Source organism: Phascolarctos cinereus, unplaced genomic scaffold (assembly GCF_003287225.1).
Source record: "Phascolarctos cinereus isolate Bilbo 61053 unplaced genomic scaffold, phaCin_HiC Scaffold_5;HRSCAF=322, whole genome shotgun sequence".
NCBI classification, from domain to species: domain Eukaryota; kingdom Metazoa; phylum Chordata; class Mammalia; order Diprotodontia; family Phascolarctidae; genus Phascolarctos; species Phascolarctos cinereus.
Window position 1 is genome coordinate 471,148,696 of NW_027555958.1, and position 20,873 is coordinate 471,169,568.

The following is a 20,873-nucleotide window of genomic DNA, read 5'->3' on the forward strand; positions in this document are numbered from 1 at the left end:
TTTATTAAACACCTTCTACATTCCAGGCATTGTATACCCAGTGAGGTAGATGGTATGATTATCCTCATTTTACAGGTGAGGAAGCTGATGCCAAGGTTGAGTGACTTGCCCAGGGTCACTCAGCTAGTGTTTTGAGCCCTATTTGAATCCGAGGTCCAGGGCTCAGGACACTATGGCACCCCTTCTGTATCAGAGGTGGCCCTTGAACCAAGTCAGTGTTGAGAGCAGGCAGACTGAACATTTAAGGCTCTGTGGTGATAAAGAAGAGCCTGCGCATTTTTCCTCCCTCTTTTGCTAGGACTTCAGCATAAGAACAAAACCCCGTAAGAGCATTTTTTTTCCCCGAAGCCTGTTTTCTTGCTATGTCTCACAGTGGGTTTTCTCTCTTTTCCTTCGCCTCCTATAGGTCAATGCACAAGCTGGCGCAGCTGGAAAGACTTGACCTGGGAAACAATGAGTTCAGTGAGCTGGTAAGAAAGCACGTCTTCTAGATGTGATTCATGTGGTAAACGAGACTGATTCCTCTGTCCGGGCAGGTCCCCTCCGTGGGATGGAAGGCTCCCCTGAAACCATGTCAGTAAACAGGCCAATGACAATGAGAAGGGGGTGTGTCATTGCAGGGAGAAAGGGGCTCTGCAAGGTGTGGATTTTATTCATTAGAATGCATTCCATGAAGTGGCTCCACTAAGAGTCCTTCCCTCCCCCATGCCAAGTAGCCAATGTTTTTATCAATATTGCTTTAGTCCTGTCTCTAAGACAAGAGACAGGAGGCTTGGGTTCAAATCCCAGATCCAGTACCTATAAACTGCGGGGTCACTGACAAGTTGCTTGTAAGAAATGCTTTGCACCTCAATTTGCTGATCTTTAAAATGATAGTAATGATACTGTCCTACTTACCCCCAATCAGCAAATATTACAAAGTGTTTTGTACCTTAAAGAGATGTGAGCAGGTAGTTGTTGGAGTAAGTGAGGCAGTCAATGAACATTTCGTAAGCGCTTACTACATGCGGGGCAGCATGGTTTTTGGGGGGAACACTGGGCTGGAAATCAGAAGACCTGGATTCTGGAAGATCTGGCCCTTTATGAATATCAGTGTCTTCATCTGTTAAATAAGGCGCAAGATCACATGGGACGGTGGACTAAGCATCGGAATGGAGGTGAAAGGGCCTGGGTTCAGATCTCTGCCCTGCTACCTATTGCTTCTGTGATTAACTTGGGCAAATCATTTAGCCAGTTTCCTCATCTGTAACATGGGAATGGTAATGCCTTTAATAAGGCCACCCTACTTCACTGGGTGATCGTGTGGCTTAAAATAGAAAGCATCTGTAGAGAGATTTGCAACTTTTAAAGCACTGGAGTTCTTTGGGGTTGGTGATGATATTATTAGGCAGAAGAAGTGAACTGTGGTGGACAGAGCTGTTTGCAGAGTCAGGAAGACCTAGGGTCCTGTCCTGCCTCTAATACACATCGACTGTGTGACTCTGGACAAGTCACTTGACCTCTCAGGAAGCTCTCTATGATTATGTCAGTCTGTGGATCATCCTCATTAGTCAGTGCAGATGCACAGGAAGACAAGAACAGTCCCTGCCCTCAGGGAGCTCACATTGTGATGGGGGAAGCCACTCAACCATGTACATACCAGCTACAGAGGGCATAATCTCAGAGCAAAGGTGCTGCATGTGGGGAATGGACTCAGAGAGGCCTTCCGCAGAGAGTGGGCTTTGAGCTGAACCTGGAAGGGAGCCCAGGAAGTTGAGAGCCATTGGTGAGGAGGAGCTGCATCTCAGGCAGGGGGGGCAGCAAATGCAAAGACAGACCTTAGGGGTGAGGTCTTGAGGTCTTAAGTTTGAGGAACAAATGGGCCAATGTAACTGGCTTGTGAGGAGGGAGCAAGGTGCCTTACACATAGTAGGTACTTAATCAGAGTTTATTGAATGACTTACTAGGAAGGGGCTAGGTTGTGAAGAGCATTAAATGTCAAAGAGAGGACTTCATATTTTATCCTAGTGGTATTAGGGACCATTGAAATTTATTGAGTATCAGAGTGACGTGATCAGACCTGAGCTTTAGAGAAATCAGGGCAAGTGAAGATTGGGACACGGGGAGGGAGGATGTTAGTGACAGGACAGATGGCCTGGTAGGTTATTGCAAATGTCCAGTCACAAGGCGATCAGGGTCTGAACCAGAGTAGTAGCTCTGTAAGTGGAGAGAAGGGAACATGTAAGGATATGCTGTCAAAGTAGAAACAACAGCAGCAGGCTTGGTTATGGAGGGTGAGGGAGACCAAGGAGCAGAAGATGATAACACCACGACTGTGAGCCTGGGTGACGCCCCAGTGCAGCAAGGAAGTTCAGGAGAAGGGAGGATTTGACTAGGACCCGAGACCAATCTTGACTCAACAGTTGTAGAATCGAATTTAGACATTTTGAATTTAATTTACAGAGAGACTATTTTGGACTTCATATAATGAAAACTTCCTAATAGTTGGAACTATCCCAAAGTGGAATAGGCTGTCTCAGGAAGAAGTGAGTTTACTCTCACTTGAGGACTTAAATGTTGCAGAGGGAATACATTATCAGGTATGAGGTTAATCACACAATAAATAGGCATTTATTAAGCACCTGCTATGTGACCGACACTGTGCTAAATGCTGGGATGCAAAGAAAGGCAAGAGACAGTCCCTGCCCTCAAGAAGCTTGCAATCTAATGAGAGAAACAGCATGCAAACAAATAGCTACAAACAAGATATATACAGGATAAAAAGGAAATAATCAACAGAGGGAAGGCACCAGACTCGAGAGAGATTGAGAAAGTCTTCCTGTGGAAGGTGAGATTTTAGCTGTGACTTGGAGAAAGTTGGGGCATGTAAGAGACTGGAGAGGAAGGAGAACATTCCAAGAATGAAAATGCCAGAAGTGGAGCGTCTGGTTTAGGGCGCAGCAAGGAGGCCAAATGTCACTGGATTGAAAAGGATCTGGAAGAGGAGGAGGGATAGAAGGCGTAAGCATGCTGGAAAGGGTGGGCAGGGGGCTTTGAACACCAAGCACATGATTTTGTATTTGATCGAGAGGTGATAAGGAGCCACTGGAGTTTCTTGAGTAGGGAGGTTTCATGGTCTGACCGTGTTTTAAGAAAATTCTTAATTCTAGTGCCTTCCCTCCACTAATTAATTCTTACTTCTGCTGTACATGGCTTGTTTGTGTAGCATAATTGCTTGCTTATCATCTCTCCCATGGTCTTGAGAGCTCCTTCAGGGCAGGGATCATCTATTGCCTCTTTTTGTATCTGCAGCATTTAGCACAGTGCCTGACATGTAGTAGGGGCTTAATAAATACTTGTTGATTGACTCTCAAATTTTATAGAGTTAGAAATCAATCTTCAAGGTCATCTAGTCTGATGATATCATTTTACTGAAGAGAAAACTGAGGCACAACAGACCTTAAACCCACAGGTAGTGAGTGGCAGAGAAACCTGAGTTTAAAGCTTTTGCCAACTGAACTTCAGTTTCTTCCTGTATAAAATGAGAGGGTTGGTCTCTAAGAACAGTTCTAGTTCTAATTAATCAAAATATCCTATTAAAATGAGGTTTAAAAATATTTTGGTCTCATTTATTATGCCTGGAGGCATCTGGAAGTTTTCTGAATACAAAGGCACCTTTCAGCCCTCTGAATTCAGAGTACTCTTCACCACCAATGAAAGTCTCATCTTCCCACCATCGCTGTGAGACCCTTTCATTGGAAATGTCACCGAGTTGGGATTGGGAAGAAGAGGAGTGTTCTGGGGCTTCATGTTTCTAGTGGCACTCATTCTAATGTGTGGCCCATTGGTATTAGCCATGTGGCAGCCCTGACAGCTTTCCGGTGACAGTAATGTCTCTTAATGGGAAAATAGGGTAATTGGGCCCAATCAAGAGCCTCTAGAAACAGCACCATGTGGTGACTCCAATTCCATTATATAACTAAGTTATGACAGATAAGAGGTTCCCTCCAGATATACAGCCAAGTCCTGTTCTTTGTCTTTTTATTATCACATAAAGAGAAAAGTGTTGACACTTACACAGTTTAAAAAGTAAACAAAGTTTAAAATGACAAAATGTGTTTCATGGGCATGTGAAAAAGCCTCACTTCACACAGAAAGATCAAGGTGACCCAATGGCTAGAGTACTGGGTGAGGGTGTTGTCCAGAAGACCTGAGTTCAAAGCCCCAACTTTTACCAGCTGTGTATGCCCTCGACAAATCTTTTCTCCTTTCTCAGGAGATCTCATCTGTGAAATGGAGATGATAATAACACCTGCCTCCCAGGGTTGCTGTGAAAGTCAAATGAGAAAATCTATGCCAAGTCTTTTGTAAACCTTAAAGTGCTTTATAAATGTTAGCTATCCTTATCATCATCATCACAGAGGGCTATGTAACACAGCTGCTAGGGCTCAAAGAGATGGTCCACCCTCACATTAAAGATGGCAGAACCAAAGGGCAGAGTCACAAACCCCTAGGAATCCAGCTCCACACATACTGAAGAGATATGTGACCATGGGCAAATCATCTGACCTTCCTGAGCCTCAGTCTCCCCATCTGTAAAATGAGGGAGCAGAACTAGAAGATCTCTCACGGCTGCTGTGACTTTTGATCCTGTCCGTTTAATCCCAGGAGCCCATTGCAGCCCCTCCTCCCATCACTCCTCAACAGACCCCTTTGATGACACCATAACATATGATACCGCAAAGCCCAGGTGTCCCATCGTTGGACATTCCATCTAGTGACATGGCGGCATGGAGCTTGGACTCAGTGAACTCAAAGACTCCCTCTGGCCCTTCATACAAACAACAATCCTGTAATTCTCTCAGGGAGTTCCATCAACCCTCAGCTCTGGAGCCTCCTTTCCTAGCTTGGTTGTCTCCAATTTACTCTGTTTAGAGCCTATTTATATTTAGTTGTTTGCATGTCACATCTCCCATTAGATTGTAAGCTCATTGAAGGCAGGGACTGTCTTTTGCCTCTTTTTGTATCCCTACCACTTAGCACAGCACCCAGCACATAGTAGGTGTTTAATAAATGTTTATTGACTGACCCCAGACTAGCAGAAATGGGGGGAAGTTCAAAGAAGTCAGTCCTTAGACCATCTCTTAGGAATGACTTCCCAACAGGTAGAGGCAGTTGAGTAGAAGGGGATGCTTGGAAGGCAGGAGGCTCCCCCTCCTAGAGGCTTTTTCTCAGAGAGTGAGCAACCACTCGTTGGCATTGTTGGGAAGGGGCTTCTTGCTGACACACAGGTTGTCCTCAATGCACCTGAGGCCCTCACAACCACGAGGCGCTGTGATTCTCTGGAGTTGTCCTTCTTCCTGAGCAGATGTAGAATAAGGGATGGAAGCTCCATCAGGATCCATGCTGTTTCACCTTTAGTTGTGTCTCTCTAGTGCATGTGGTGAGGACAGTGCTTTGTACAGAGCAGATCTCAATAAGTGCTCCTGCAATTTAACTGAATCAAACCCATTTTAACAGAACTGTGGTTGTCCCACTGGAGCCTGCTCTTACCTCAGTAGCCACTTCTTGGGTGGAGGCTGAGGCAGGGCCTGGGGTAAGTTCATTGGCCCAGGCTGCCAGGCAGAGGCCTTACAAGGCATCCGTCATTGGACTTATCAAGGACTTGCTGAGGAAACCTGGTGTGATGTGCACCTTCTCAGGGAGCACCTTGCTGAAAGGTGAGCTGACACAGCAGAAGGATTGATGGACATGAAGCTGGAGGGCCTAGGTTCAAATCCTGCTTCTCCTTCTTAGCCCCAGTTTCGTCACCCACGAAATGAAGGCATTGGACCAGATGGCTTCTACACTTCCTTCCAGCTCTAATCCTATGATACTATGAGCCTTTCTTCTGAGCCTGGCCATGACCTTCTGCATTTTATATGGATGCATCTTCTCTTCTTCTGGATCATTCTGGAACTTCCTTCAGTGCAGGGTCCCTACCCTGGAGCAGCCTGCCACTCGAGGAAGCTGTACATTGTCCTCCCACTTTTCCCACTGATGAGCTTCTCCTGGAATCTCCATTTTGTGGAAGGACTCAAGCCTTCCTGCCTTCATTCTCTTCCTGGCACTGGCCCTGGCCTTGACTTTCTGAACTTCAAAGCTATTCCCCTACACTGAGAACCTTCTCACCTCCACTGTTTCAGCTCCTTTTTGATGTCTTCCCCCATGAAAATGTAAGCTCCTAGTTCAATAGCAAGGAATAGAAAAAGAAATTTTGTTTAAAATAATTCTGGACAACATAAAATACTTGAGAGTCTATCTGCCAAGATGAATCCAAGAACTATATGAACACAAGTATGAAACACTTCCCACACAAATAAAGTCAGATATAAACAATTGGAAAAATATTCATTGCTCATAGGTAAGCCAAGCCAATATAATACAAATGACAATTCTACCTAAATTGATTTGCTTATTCAGTACTATACCAATCAAACTACCAAAAATATTTTATAGAGCTGGGAAAAATTAAAACAAAATTCACCTGGAAAAACAAAAGGACAAGAAATATGAAGGGAATTAATGAGAAAAAAGTATGAAGGAAGGTGGCCTACCCATACCAGATCTCAAAACTACATTACGAAGCAGTAATTATCAAAACGCTCTGGTGCCAGCTAAGAAATTGACTGTTGGGTCAGGGGAATAGATTAAATACACAAGACACAGTAGTAAAGAATCATAGCGATCTCATGTCTGATAAACCCAAAGTTTCAAGCTTTTGGGACAAGAACTCACTGTTTGACAAAAACTGCTGGAAAAACTGGAAAACGATTTGACAGAAACTAGATATAGACCAAAATCTCACATCTTATACCAAGATAAGGTCAAAATGATTTAAACATAGAAGATGATACCATGGAAAATTAGAGGAGCATAGAATAGTTTACCTGTCATGTGTATGGATAGGGGAGAGTTTATGACCAAACAAGAGATAGAGAGCATTATGAAGTATAAAATGGACCATTTTGATTATATTGAATTTAAAAAGTTTTGCACAAACAAAGCCAATGCAACCAAGATTAGAAAGAAAGGAGAAAGCAGGAGAAAAAAACGACAGCAAATATCTCTGATAAAGGCCTCATTTCTCAAATATACAGATAATTGAATCAAATTTGTAAGACTGTAAGTCATTCCCCAATTGAAGAATGGTCAAAGGATATGAACAGGCAGTTTTCAGACAAAGAAATCAAAACTATCTATAGTCATATGAAAAATACTCTAAATAACTGTTGATTAGATAAATGCAAATTAAAACAACTCTGAGGTATCACCTCATACCTATGAGATTGGCTAATATGACAAAAAAGGAAAATGATAAATGTTGGAGGGGATGTGGGAAAACTGAGACACTAATGCATTGCTGGTGGAGTTGTGAAATGATCCAACCACTCTGGAGAACAATCTGGAACTATGTCCAAAGGGCTATAAAACTGTGTATACCCTTTGGATCCAGCAATAGCACTACTAGGTCAGTATCCCAAAGAGATTTAAAAAAAAAAAGGTGAAAGGACTTATATGTACAGAAATATTTATAACAACTCTTTCTGTGGTGGCAAAGGACTGGAAATTGAGGGGATGCCCATCAACTAGGGATTGGCTGAATAAATTGTGGTATATGAATGTAACAGAATACTATTGTGCTATAAGAAATGACAAAAAGGATGCTTTCAGAAAAACCTGGAAAGATTACCATGAACTAATGAAAAGTGAAGTGAGCAGAACCAGGAGAACTGAGGCAGTGTACTTGACCCTGTGTTCACAAAGACAAAAACCAAATATTTTCTGTCCTTAAGAAGCTTACATTCTGTGAAGACCTTGAAGACTAGACTAATGGGCTGGAACTTTATTCAATGGGTAATAGAGGATTCTCAGCAGAAGAGGAACATGAACAGTTTGCGCAAGGAAGATTCGTCCGGCAGTGACCTAAGGGTAGGTTCCCTCAGGGAGGAACTACAGAGGGATAGTGGGAAAATAGATTCCTTTTCATCTGCTGGCAAAGAGGCAGAGGTGCAGTCCCAGTGAACCTCGTCCAACCAGCTATGGTTCTGTCAGCTATGGCTGCACCAGTTGGATTGAGGGAGAGCGCTTATTCTCTCAGTAAAATGTCTACTATGTCATAATTTCATGGTTTTCTGAGTTCTCTGCATTACATGACATCATTTGCCCAGCAGGGGTTTGATTTCTGAATTTGCAGCTTTTTACACTTAATTCCATGAGGCTCAATGGAACCTCTAGGATGCCTCTCCAAGGTTCTCAGGCTTTGTCAGCAGGGTCGCAGCCCAAGCAAAACTTAGCCAAAGGAGAAGGCTCCCAGATCAGGCCCATGGGGATCACCAACTCTGTTGCCTGTGGGCCCACCTCCTAAGTTCAGAGACTCATCACTGAAGCTGGCAACCAGGGAGAAGAAGCATTTGGTCATACTAAGGTGTGATCATAGTGGAATTAATTTCCCTAAATCATAAGGCTTAAAACTTCCTGTCTGGCCCATGTTTGCTTCAGCACCAGAGAAGGGTTCTTAAGCTTAGGTCTATGCAATTGGCGCTATTGATTTTCATATCTTGATGATGCTATCTCAATATAATTGGTTTCCTTGGCAATCGCAGGAAATTTTATTTTATTCATTGAAAAACATGGTTCTGGGAAGGAGTCCACAGGTTTCACCAGACTGCCAAAGGGGTCAAAAGCACAAAAAAAGTTAGGAACTCCTGCATGATTAGACGCTCAGTAAATTTAAATCTTTCGTTGTGACTCACCATCAGAAAGGAAATAAGCATTGATTAAGCACATGCTGGGTGCCAGGCACTGTGCTAAGTGCTTTTGACAAATGTCTCTTTTAATCCTCCCAGCAACCCTGTGAGGTAGGCAGTATTATGATCCCCTTTCTGCTGTCGAGGAAATGGAGGCAGACAGAGCTTAAGTGATTTGCCCAGGGTTACCTAACTAGTGACAGACTGGATTTGGATGCAAGTCTTCTTGACTCCAGGCCTAGTGCTCTGTGCACCATGGCACTCCCTGGCTGCCTAGAAAGTATATATCAAATGCCTACCGTGCGCCACGAACCATGCTAGGCACTGAGGATGAGAAAATTGAATAGCCATTGCTCTATCAAGGGAAATAGACGTTAGGAAGCACAGATGCTTATTAGTTGTTGACACTAAACGAGCCTCTTAACCTCTCTGTGCCTCAGTTTCCTCATCTGTAAAATAAGGTCCCTTCCAGCTCTAAATTTGTTATCCAATGAACTAGACCTGATCATCCAGACAAGAAGATGCCTAGAAACATTTATATTTGTACCTATAAATTCACAATTAAACTATAATAACTGTACAGAGAGATATAACTAGATACATACATACATAAATATATACATATATAGATGGATGGATGGATAGATGGATGTTTTGGCTATGGCAACTTAAGAAACTACCTATGAAAGTGTGGAAGAGTCTCCGTCCTGAAGTCCTGCTCACACTCAGGCCCTTTGAAGATTAGATCGGTTTGGAATTTGCATATTCTGTGTTTATTTGTGTCACTGGATAAAGCAGGTCCCATGACGATGAAAAACTGAAAACTGGCTGGGGATGTAGGTGCAGTAAACACAGGTAATGTACATTGCCAGTGGGCATCTAATAGGGATTCTGAGCCTTGGGCTGTTGTTCAGTCCTGTCCTACTCTCCAGGGTGTGGTTTTGGCCTGGTTAAAACTGGAGCTCCAACCACCCTTCAGTGTTTATTCAGAACCAGAAGAGTGGGGAAACTTAGTCTCAGAAGTCCACATTTCTGTTTGGACTCAGACTTTCTCCTTCCTACCATGTTGGACTGGGGCCCAAGCGCCCACACTCTCCTGAGACACCAGCCTGCCTCTGTGCCTTTGCTGGGTGTGGAGCCAATTTTACTGCTTAGAACTGTTTAAAATTCAGAGAATCCCAGAATCTCAGAGTGGGAGGGGTTATCACAGCCTTCCTGGTTCATCCCATCCCTGACTACTCTACTTTGGGATAGCTCTCATTCTTAGGAACTATGTTTCTGAAGTCAAGGTTAGGTCTCACGCTCCATCATTTCCAGCCTTTTTTCCTGGTTCTGCCCTCCAGTGCCAACCAGGACTAATATGATCCTTCAGATACTTGAAGAAAGCTCTCAATCCCCTCCTTGAGGGTTCTCTTCTCAGGCTCCATGTCCTCATTTCCTTAACCTGATCCTCCAGTGGCACAAAATCCAGGTCCTTCACCACCCTCTTTCCCCTCCTGTGGACACTCTCCAGGTGCTCCCTAATTCATGGTGCCCAGAAGTGAGCACAAGACTTCAGAGGTAGTAAATGAGGAAAGAATACAGAGGGCCTTTCCATGTGAACAGCATGCGTCTCTCAGACCAGGCAAGAGTTGCTTGGATTGGGCTGGGTTTCAAGCTTCCACACCAGACTAGGGCCTCACCTTGAGTTTAAAGGCCACCTAAATCTCACTGTCTATTTCATATGAACTGTTTTCTAACCATTTCTGACCATCTTATAGTGTGAAATTGGTATTTTAGAAGCAAAGTGAAAAAATTCACATTTATCCTTATAATCATAGATCCACAGAATTTGAGAGTTTGAAGAGACCTCAGAAAGCAATTAGGCAAAGCCATATGCATGAAAGAAGCATCCACTATAACCTACCTGATAATTAGCCATCCAGGCTATGACTGGAGACTGCTGAGAAGGGGGAACCCACCATCCTTCAAGGCAATTCATTGCACTTTTGGAAATCTCTAATTGTCAGCAATTTTTTCTGACATTAAGCCTAAATTGGCTTCACTCAATGCTCTTTATACATTGCTACCCAAGTGTAAGACTTTACCTTTATTCCTACTGAATTTTGTCTTCTTTGAGTCAGTCTAACAGTTTAGCCTGTCAAGATTCTTCTGGACCTTGACTTTAGCATTCAGTGTAAGAGTTTTATGTCACCTGAAAATTTGGTGGTCATGTCATCTATGCCTTTATCCAAGTCAGTGATAGCAATGTTAAATACCATATTGATTTCATCTTATTCAACTTGGTTCAGTCTTCTCAGAATAACATCACATTACTGATTCATTCTGGCCTTCCAGTTCACTAAAAGCCTTCCATGTTGTTTGCCCTTGAACAGCTTTCTAACTGCAGTGTCCATCTGCTGCCATCTTGGGAGCCATGTGGTCCCCTCCTCTCCTGGGGCTAAGCAGTTCCCTGATATACATGGTTCCCCTAGAGGGGCCATGTGCTTCTGTGTGGATCTATACAAGCTTCCCTCCAGGGCCTCCAAATCTGGACGTGCCCAACGAAGCTGTCCCTATTGATCTGAGCTGTGTTTCTGGCTTCCTGCCTGCCTGCCCCCCTTTCTCCCTTTTCTTTTCAAGGTCAAGTATGAGGGCATAGCTCAGCAGTATGATTAGCCATGACTCAATAAATCTTACTTAATGTGATATTTGGGAAACAATCAGGACAAGACAAGCTCACAACTATACAAGGAGACAATGAAAGCCTGGAACAGAGCCTCCCTCCTTAAACAACATAGAGCATCTTAGTAGGGGACCTGACCCCCTTTCTATATTGTAGTTATTTTTCTAACCTAAATATAGGATCTTATTATTTATCTCTATAATAGTTTAAACTATTGCCTTGAGCCTACCATTCCTACCCATGAGGTATTTGGGGACCACTAATTTCCATCTGACCTATTAGCTTTCCCAGTCTGATTGGTGTGAATTGAATATTGTCCATGCTGCATCTGCAAGAGTTCTTAATCTAGCCTCCATGAACTTAGTTGTTAGGTTTTTTTTTTAATATATTTCAATAACAACATTTCAATATAATTGATTTCCTTTGTAATTCTTTGTATTTTATTTTATGCATTTAAAATAGATTCTGAGAAAAAGGGTCCTTAGGCTTCCCCATTGTGGTGGTTGTTTGTCCTTTGTTCTCAAAGAAGCCTGTGACATTGGGAAGGTAATGTCATGCCTTGCAAATGAATTGGATTTAAGTGAGGCAGGGCTCTGAAAAGACTGCCCAAAGGGGCCATACGTGAAGAACCCCTGATAAAGCCTTATTAGAAATATTGAGTGTCCAAGTCCAAAACTGTGACCCTCACCAGAGACCTCCCTTTCTTCCAGGGGACACTGGCACATTAACGAGCCCTCTTTGAATCCAGCCAGTCTACCAGCTCCGAATCTACCTGTGTTATTACTGAGGCCCTGTCGTTCTAACTTGGCCAGCAGACTTTTTTGTAGGGTCATAGAACTAAAGTTGGAAGGATCGTCAATGGTCATGGAGTCCAAATTCTACATTTTACAGATGAGGAAGCTGAGGCCTGGAGAGCAAAAGTGATTTGCCCAAGCTCAAGTGGGTAAATAAATTAAGCATCTGTGGCAGTATTTGAACCCAAGAATCCTGACCGTAGAGCCGGTATTTTTTCCACTGCTAGACGAAACTCTCATACATCTTTCTGAAATACAGGTGTAAACATGGAATTCCCTCAAATGACTAGTCTAGTAGCTGTCAAAGTGGAAATGAGTTTAGGCTGTCATGACAGGTTCTTGATGAACCCATGATGGCTTTCAGTGCTCACCTCTTCTCCTTACCAATGCTCTCAAACTGTCCTTTCCATCGATTCCTAAATTTTCCAGGGCACAATGACAAATCCACTGATCAAGTCAAGCTGACAAGCAGGAATGCTTGAACTCAGAACTGGCCTCAGAAATTTACTAGCTGTGTGACCCTGGGCAAATCTGTTTGCCTCAGTTTCCTCAACTGTAAAATGGGGGTGATAACAATAGCACCTATCTCACAGAGTTGTTATAAGGGTCAAATGAAATAACATCTGTAAAATCACTTAACACGGTGCTTGGTACAAAGTAGGTGCCGTATAAATAACTATTCTCTTCCCCTTCCTTCCCCTAAGTGGAGCTGTTAGGAATAAGAAGACTAGAAAGGTAGGAAAGAGTCGTGTTCTAAAGGGCTTGAAAAGGCAAACAGGACTTGGTACATTATTTGAAACATCAACTTTCATACCCTTTCTTTTAAAACAACATTAAGATAGAGTTTGTATGCCTCCAGGGGCTTACTGCACCACCTCTGCCATTCCCATGGCTCTGATTCCTCAGAGGTTCTCTTGGTACCTTGAATCCTTCCCTGATGATCTTTCTCTACATGACAAGCCCAGCTACTTCGTAAATGCCCACTGGGGGCTCTCATAGACTCTGCACTATTTCAAAATTGGGGAGGTAGGGAAATGGTCAAGCCATTGACTGTATTTGTCCTTTACCTTTGGCATCCCTGCCTATTTCATTAATTCCTAGTTTGCTTCTGTGTTCTTTGCTGATGAGATGTTGTTTTGATCCACGCTGAGCAGAGGAGAAGCTCTAGAAAGGCTCTGGGCAAGACCAGGAGCTAGACTGCCGTTCTAAGATCACGTCAGGGAAATTTGTCCAGAGAGCAGATGGGGCCAGATAATCGGAGGCTACATGAAGCCAGGTGGGGCTGTTGGCTTTGTTTTATAAGGGGTAGGGAGGGTGGTGAAGAAAAGCCCCTGAGAGATGGAAGGAGTCCACTTGACAAGACGAGAGGGCAGACACATGTGAGGGTCACCCTCTCCAGAAAATGGCCATGCCACCTGTCCCCTTGCTAATCAGACCCAGGGAAGCCACACTGACTGGCCAAGGCCTCTCTTCAGAGGAGCTGCCCTTCTCCATGGTGTATCAAGTTTGCCTGTGAAGCCAGCCTTGTTTTTCTTAAACACTTGGTCCAAATTTTCTCTCTATTATTTTGTATCTCCTAGAAATTAGTAACCTAGAGAGCCAACCCCGTACAGCAAATAGAAGGCTGAATTTACGGGCAGGGAAGACCAGGCATGTTCTAGGTCTGTATATGATGCATGCCAATTTTGTGGCTACAAGCAGGTCATTCAAACCTCTCAGTACCTCAGTTTCCTCAATTACAAAATGCAACTGTTTGGAACACATTTATGACTACCAAATGAGGCAGTGTGCCTCCACCACCCCCACCCTTGTCAAACAGAGCTGAGCCTAAAACAGATTCTCAATAGATGTTTATGAATTGATTTGATTTGCTGACATGGGGCCGTGTTGTAGCCAGCCTGCTGAGGTCTCTGGAATGCACCTCAAAGTCTGGAGCACCACAGACAGCTGAGACAGACAGCCGGGGAAGTCAAGGGCCATGTCTTAGATCTCTTTGTCCACTGACACTTACGTAAGAGGCATTTAATATTTGTTTAATTGAATGAAGGGGAAACAAGGATCTATTTACAAGAAGTAAAGATTTTGTTCCATTTTGGCTGTCAGGGTCAGATCTGATTTAGTTTTCCTTAGGGGCTGGGGAAGAGGGAACCTGGAACTTCCTGTGTGAAAACTGCCTTCACCAACACAAATCCTAAGTAACTGGTATGTAACTTGGCATCTTACAAAAGTAAGGGGGCTCAAAGAGCTTAAGCAAATGACTGAAGGTTACCTGTCTCCTGAGAATTTAAATCCTGGTCTTCCTGACCACAAGGCTGGCCCCCTGTAGCCTCGATGCAATGCTGACTCCCAAATTGGATTACATCTGTATATACACACATACATAAACACATATGGGGCTCAGAGTCAGAAAAGAGTTGTCAGATAAAGATGTAGATTATGGATAATGATCTAGATATATATATATACACACACACACATATATATACATATATATATACACATATAGGTACAAGTGTGTGTGTGTGTGTGTGTATGTGTATAAAATGTATGTGTGTGTAATTAAGTTACCATTTGGAGACTACACACATACATACACATATATGTGTATTGTGTGTATATGTGTGTATATATATATATAATGTGTGTATATGTATATACATGTATATATACACCCAACTGGTAACTTACACAAATGAACTCAATTCCTCCCTTTCTAAAGAACTCTCTTGATGAACAACCAAAAAAGTATTTTTTTCTTTCCTTTTCCCCTTTTTTTTTGTTTTTTTCCACTGACATAGGAAGTAATTTTTCCATCATCATCTTTCTCTTGTCTGCAATGTGGTGGCTGGACCCTGTGAATGAAATTCATCAGCGCTGGTTGCCTTTCCTTCAATGGATTTTTCTAAGCTCTGTAGGCTTGTCAGTGCAGCTGGCATTCTGGCAATCTTTAGTCAACAGCCCTACCAGATGAATTAAAGGGAAAATGCTCTGTGATTAAGCCAGGGGAAACTGTTTTAAATGAGGCTTTCTGTGTTTGCATTTGAGGCTTCACAAAGGAAATATGAGCATTTGGTGCTCATGAGGGAAACAGAATTATATAACCCTGAATATTCAGTAGGGGATTGTGAATCACCATTAACACAAATGCAAATTATTCTCTATGGTTTAGTCAAACCTCAAGCTAAAATCCTACTCTTTAGGGGGCTGAGATCTTAAAGTCTGTCTGACTAGTGCATATAAGCACAAATTAAAATTGTAGGAAAAGCAATTTGATTTCAAGAGCTGACAAGACTAATGGTGAATCAAATCCTAGGCATAACTTTCAGTCTCAGTAGAATATACCTCATGGTCAAATACACAAGCCATGCAAATACACAGGGCCTCCAGAATGCTCCCTCCAGATTCAAATGTAATTGGAAAATACTTCACAAAACAAACAAAAATACAATAGAACATAGATAATGTCAATTTATGGTTTTCTAAGTCAATCCATGGCACCAACCATCTCTAGGTACTGTAGTGGTCCCGGTCTCTACTTGAGTTTGACCCCATTGCCTTAGGCAATTCTCAGTTGTGAAGCCTGCATGTTTCCAGAGTTCTTTGCCTATAGTGTTAATTTCTTTCAGTATAAGTAAATTCTGAAACAAATTCTGGCCTCCAAATCGTCATTTTAGTTCGTGTTTATATAGTGCTTTCATGTTTTCAAAGTGCTTCATGAGCTAAATGATCTCATTTGGTCCTCACAACAATTATGTGAAAAGAATTCTGATATTGCGCCCCTTTCACAGAAGAGAAAACTGAGATTCACAGAGGATGAGGGAGTGACCTGCCCAAGGGCTCTAAGTGTTGAAGGCAAGCCTATAACTCGGGGGATCCTGACTGAAAGCCTGGCATGCTCTTCTCATCACAAAACTTACTGCATTTCCCTCAAGCAGAATGTTTTTTCTGAGAGAAATCAGTTTTAGTGCATGGAACTTGAATAAGATTTTTTCCATTGGTAAGAAGTGAAACAGATCAAGGCTTTTTGTGTTCATTTGGTTAATTCTATCATCGAACAGGTTAAGAAGAAGCCACAAGAGGTCATTTAATCCAACAGAGGCAGTAATGAACCATCATCATCACTGGTCAAATTCACAAATCTACATTTACAAAGCATCAATTTTGTGGCTCAAAAGGCTTCTCCATTGTATGGCAGCCATGGGAATGACGTCTCCCAAGACAGCCTTCTACATCCTTTGAGCAATCAGTTGATCAGTAACAAGCATTTACTAAACACCTTTTATGTGTTGGGCAGTAGGCTGGGCTTTGGGAGCACAAACCCCAAAATGAAACAATCCTTGCTCCCAAGGAGTGGATATTCTCATTGGAAAGATGGCAGCAGACCAAACACAAAGAAGGACAAAGGAGAGGTCATGGGGGGGTGCCCTCTGGCATTTAGCAGGATCAAGAAAGGTTGCTCAGGCTGCACCTCAAAGCAAGAGGGGGATTCTCTGAGGTGGCAGGAAAGGAAGGGAGTGCAGAGTGGGAAAGCCAGTACCCTGTGTGAGGGGCAAAGAGAAGGGCAGTTTGGCCTGATCACACAATGTCCAGTGAGACAGGAAGGAAGGAAGGAAGGAAGGAAGGAAGGAAGGAAGGAAGGAAGGAAGGAAGGAAGGAAGGAAGGAAGGAAGGAAGGAAGGAGGAAGGGAGGGGGGAGGGAGGGAGGGAGGGAGGGAGGGAGGGAGGGAGGAAGGAAGGGAGAAAGGGAGGGACGGAGGAAGGAAGGAAGGAAGTGAGGGAGGAAGGGAGGAAGGGGGGAAGGGAGGAAGGGAGGAAGGGAGGGAGGGAGGGAGGGAGGGAGGGAAGAAGGAAGGGAGGAAGGGAGGAAGGAAGGAAGGAAGGAAGGAAGGAAGGAAGGAAGGAAGGAAGGAAGGAAGGGAGGGAGGGAGGGAGGGAGAGGAAACAAACATTTATTAAGCACCTACTATAAGCCCTGCAATGTGTATGGGATTTTCAGAAGGACTAGCACCTCTGGTGTGAGGGCTTGACAAGTTCTTTGTAGGGCCGCTCATCTGCTTTTCGCCTCTACATGATTCACCCAACTCTAGCCTACAGCTCCAAGAACCTGTAGCACGTGCAGTGGCCACAACCCAGTAAAACTGTTTCAGCAGATGGTCTAAACCAGGTTGAAGATAACTGACAGGCCTCAAAGCGTTTAGTGAGTTAGGGAGGTGTCCACCCCAAGCATGTGAAGACTTCAGCCCTGCAGAACGGGCAGAGGAGAATAATCTGTTCCAGTGGCCGTGGAAGCCGCTGAAGCAGGCGTTTTGGAGAGCTTAGCGCTGCATCAGACACTGAAGACACCAAGGTCACCCGATGTATCCCAGGCCATGGTCAGTCGTCCTGACTTTTGCCTGGCCGCTGGACTTGGCTTTGCGGAGCTCTGCCTCGCTTCGATCCAATTCATTCACAAGTCAAGACGTCACGTTTGATGTCGCTGGTCCTCGAAAATGAAGGGCGAGCAGCACACTATGTGCAAGGCGCTATACTAAATGCTTCACAAAACATTATCTGGTTTGACCCTCACAACGACTCTGGAAGGTGCACGCTGTTGGTTTCTTTTTTATAGCTGAGGAAACTGAGGCAAACACAGGTTAACTGATTTGCCCACACAGCTTGTTAAGTCTAAGGCAGTATTCGAACTCAGTTCTTCCTGACTCCAGGTCCAGTGCTCTATAGGTTCAGGCCGGGTTGTAAAGAGCTTAAAAAAATAAACAGAGAAATGCATATTTTATCCTAGAGGCGACAGGGAGCTACCGAGATTGATTGACTAGGAGAACGACAGTCGTCCCTTTGGCAGCCAAGCTGAGCCTTCTCTGCCACTTCTGCAGCCCCAGGTCCCAAAGTTGCTGTGCCTCATTTTCCTCCTCTTTAAATTAAGAAGACTGGACCACGTGGCATCTCAGGCCTCATCCTCTCTAAATCACATGATCTCCAACAAGTAATTCTCTCTTAAACTTATTGTGTTAGACAATATCAATTATTATTTAATTATTATGTTAATTATTATTCACCTTATGTTTGTAGAACTATAAGGTTTTTTAAAAGTGCTTCTCATGCCTTATATCAATTAACCCTCATGGGAACCCTGTGAAACAATCATTACAGATATCATTATACCCATTTTACATATGAGGAAACTGGGGCTCAGAAAAATTAAATGACCTGCTATAGGTCACACAGGTAGTCTAAGGCTGAATTGGAACCCAAGCCTTTCCAAACTCAAAGTCCAGAGCTCTGTCCACTATACCACAGTAACCTCAAATACAGAGCATGTAGTCCCTGCTATACTTGTGTCAGAAGACGTCATTTTGCTGCATAATTTGCATCTTTCACATTCCACTTCTGGTGAATTTTTTGGATGAGACCAGGTGTCTCAAAAGTCTTACTGCAGTTTTAAGCTTGACTGTAGTGTAAAGCTGTGCTAAGACTTTTGAGACACCCCACCCACATAAACAAAAGCAAAATCAAATAAGAAAATATTGACCTGATGTATCTAAAGAAAACGAAAAAGAATGAAGCATCTGCACTGAGCTCCTTCCAGGAGAGGGGCACACAATTCATTTTCAGATCCCAACCATGTGCACACCATAGGGCCACTGTGATTTTCGGGGAGAGTCTTCCGCTATGACAGGAGAATATGAGGGTTGGGGAGACTGAAATTGTGAGTGATCTTAACTGCTAAAAGACCTGTGCCATATTAGCTAAGCATGCCTTTTAGGATACTCCCCCCCCGCCCTGAGCATCATTCAGGTCTCTCTCCATCAGTGAGCCGACATATTTGTCGATTCCCTTCTTAATGTAAGGTACTATGGTAAATATGGAAGGAAAAATGTTGCTGTTCCCAAGCCTCTTGAATTCAGCTGCCCATTGCGGGTGAGTGACTGGTAGTGGGTTTTAGTGGTAGCATCATTATAACCTCTTATCCCTTTAATGATGGCTGTGGGAGCCAGGCTAGAAGCAGAACTAGTGGTCTTGGGGGAATCTTGAGCTTTGGGTTCAGGACAGTCTCCACCAGGGTCCAAGAGTAGTTTTCAAGGTGATCAAGGTGGTTTGACATGCCCACCACATGCTACCTTTTGTCTCTTCCTCACAGTACCTTGATGCTCCTGCTAGGCTCAGTTGCCAGCCGAGGATGGTAATTGGTTGTTTTGTTTGAGAAAGGGAGGTGGAGGGTCCTTCTCCATAGGGTTTACTCTTCTTGGATGATAGCTGTAGGGACAAAGTTAGAAATATGCCTGATGTTGGGGGTAGAACACAGCTATTCCTGACAAGTCACATGATTGTTATCTATCCCAAGCCCACAAGAAAAAAATTATTCTGATATTATCATATTATTTCAGATAATAACATCAGATATTACAGTGTTCACCACATAGTAATGGTCGATGCTTATTGACTATTGAAAAAATGTATAGGGTGTGGTGTCACAAAAGTCTTATTGAAGTTTTGAGCTTCAGTAGCTTGAAATAGCTTTAATAACTCCCAACTGCACTGAGACTCTTGGGATGCTCTAAGTAAGATACATACTATTTTACCCAACAGAGTATAAATTAAGGCTAGGGGTGATTGGGGGGAGGGGTTGTCTTTGTATCCCCAATATCTTACTAGTAGCTGATTTTTCTTTTTTGGAGAGTAAATTTCCTTATGTCACCCAGGCTGGACGTGCAGTGGCCATTCATGGACCCAGTCCTAATACTGATCAGCACAAAAACCTTGATCTGCTCCAGAGGCAGCTAAGTGGCACAATGGATAGAGTGCTGGGCCTAGAGTCAGGAGGACCTGAGTTCAAATCTGGCCTCAGACACTTACTAACTGTGTGACTCTGGGCAAATCACTTAAATCTGTTTGCTTCAGTTTCCTCGCTTATAAAGTGAGCTGGGAAGGAAATGGGAATCTCCAGTATCTTTGCCAAGAAAACCCCGAATGAGATCCCAAAGAGTCGGGCGCAGCTAACAGACTAAACAACGCGAAACTCTATTTCCAGCCTGGGACCACCCCTGGGGACTCACTACACTATCCCCAGACTTAGCCCATTACACCCCAGGACCCCCAAGCACAAGAGGTCCGCCTGCCTTGGCCTCCCAGGGGCGTGTGCGCCCACCATCAGTCACACACTTGACTCCTCGTAAATGTCGAAGTGAATTGAGTGGAGGGCATTTCGAATGGAGAGAGCCGTCCCTGGCAAAGACTTGGATGTCAAAAGCAGGTGCTTTTGTCCACGGCAGCGTGGAAGCAGCCGGTATTGAGGCCGCTCCTCTCCACTGAAAGCAAACATTTGTTACTGGAAGCCTAATCTTACTTTAATTTAATAAAAGGGAAAATAACTGTTTGTGATGTGATTAATGACAAGCAAGGTTGCTGAGATGCGGTCTTGGCAGGCGTCCGCCTTCAGGATGCGTGGAGGAGTACAAGATACAGTGCAAAATGAACCTGCCCGGGCAGCTGTTTGCTGCTTGGCTGGAAAAGAAAAAAGAAAAAAAAATGAAACCGATGTAAAAAGCGGGAACTTTCCCCTGACCATCTGATGGGAGCCTGAAGACTGGATATTTGATAGAAAACATTCTCCAGGCCAAGCCTTCTCAACCTAGGGCCCATGAACTCTTT

At 43.6% G+C, this 20,873-nt stretch overlaps 1 protein-coding gene across 1 annotated transcript in view; it reads left to right on the forward strand.

Annotated features, from left to right (window-relative positions):
- LRRC7 (leucine rich repeat containing 7) overlaps nt 1-20,873 on the forward strand; it is a 588,365-nt gene that overhangs the window by 383,071 nt on the left and 184,421 nt on the right. Inside the window, 1 exon segment of the mRNA XM_020993127.2 lies at nt 407-470. Coding sequence (XP_020848786.1) covers nt 407-470 — 64 coding nt within the window.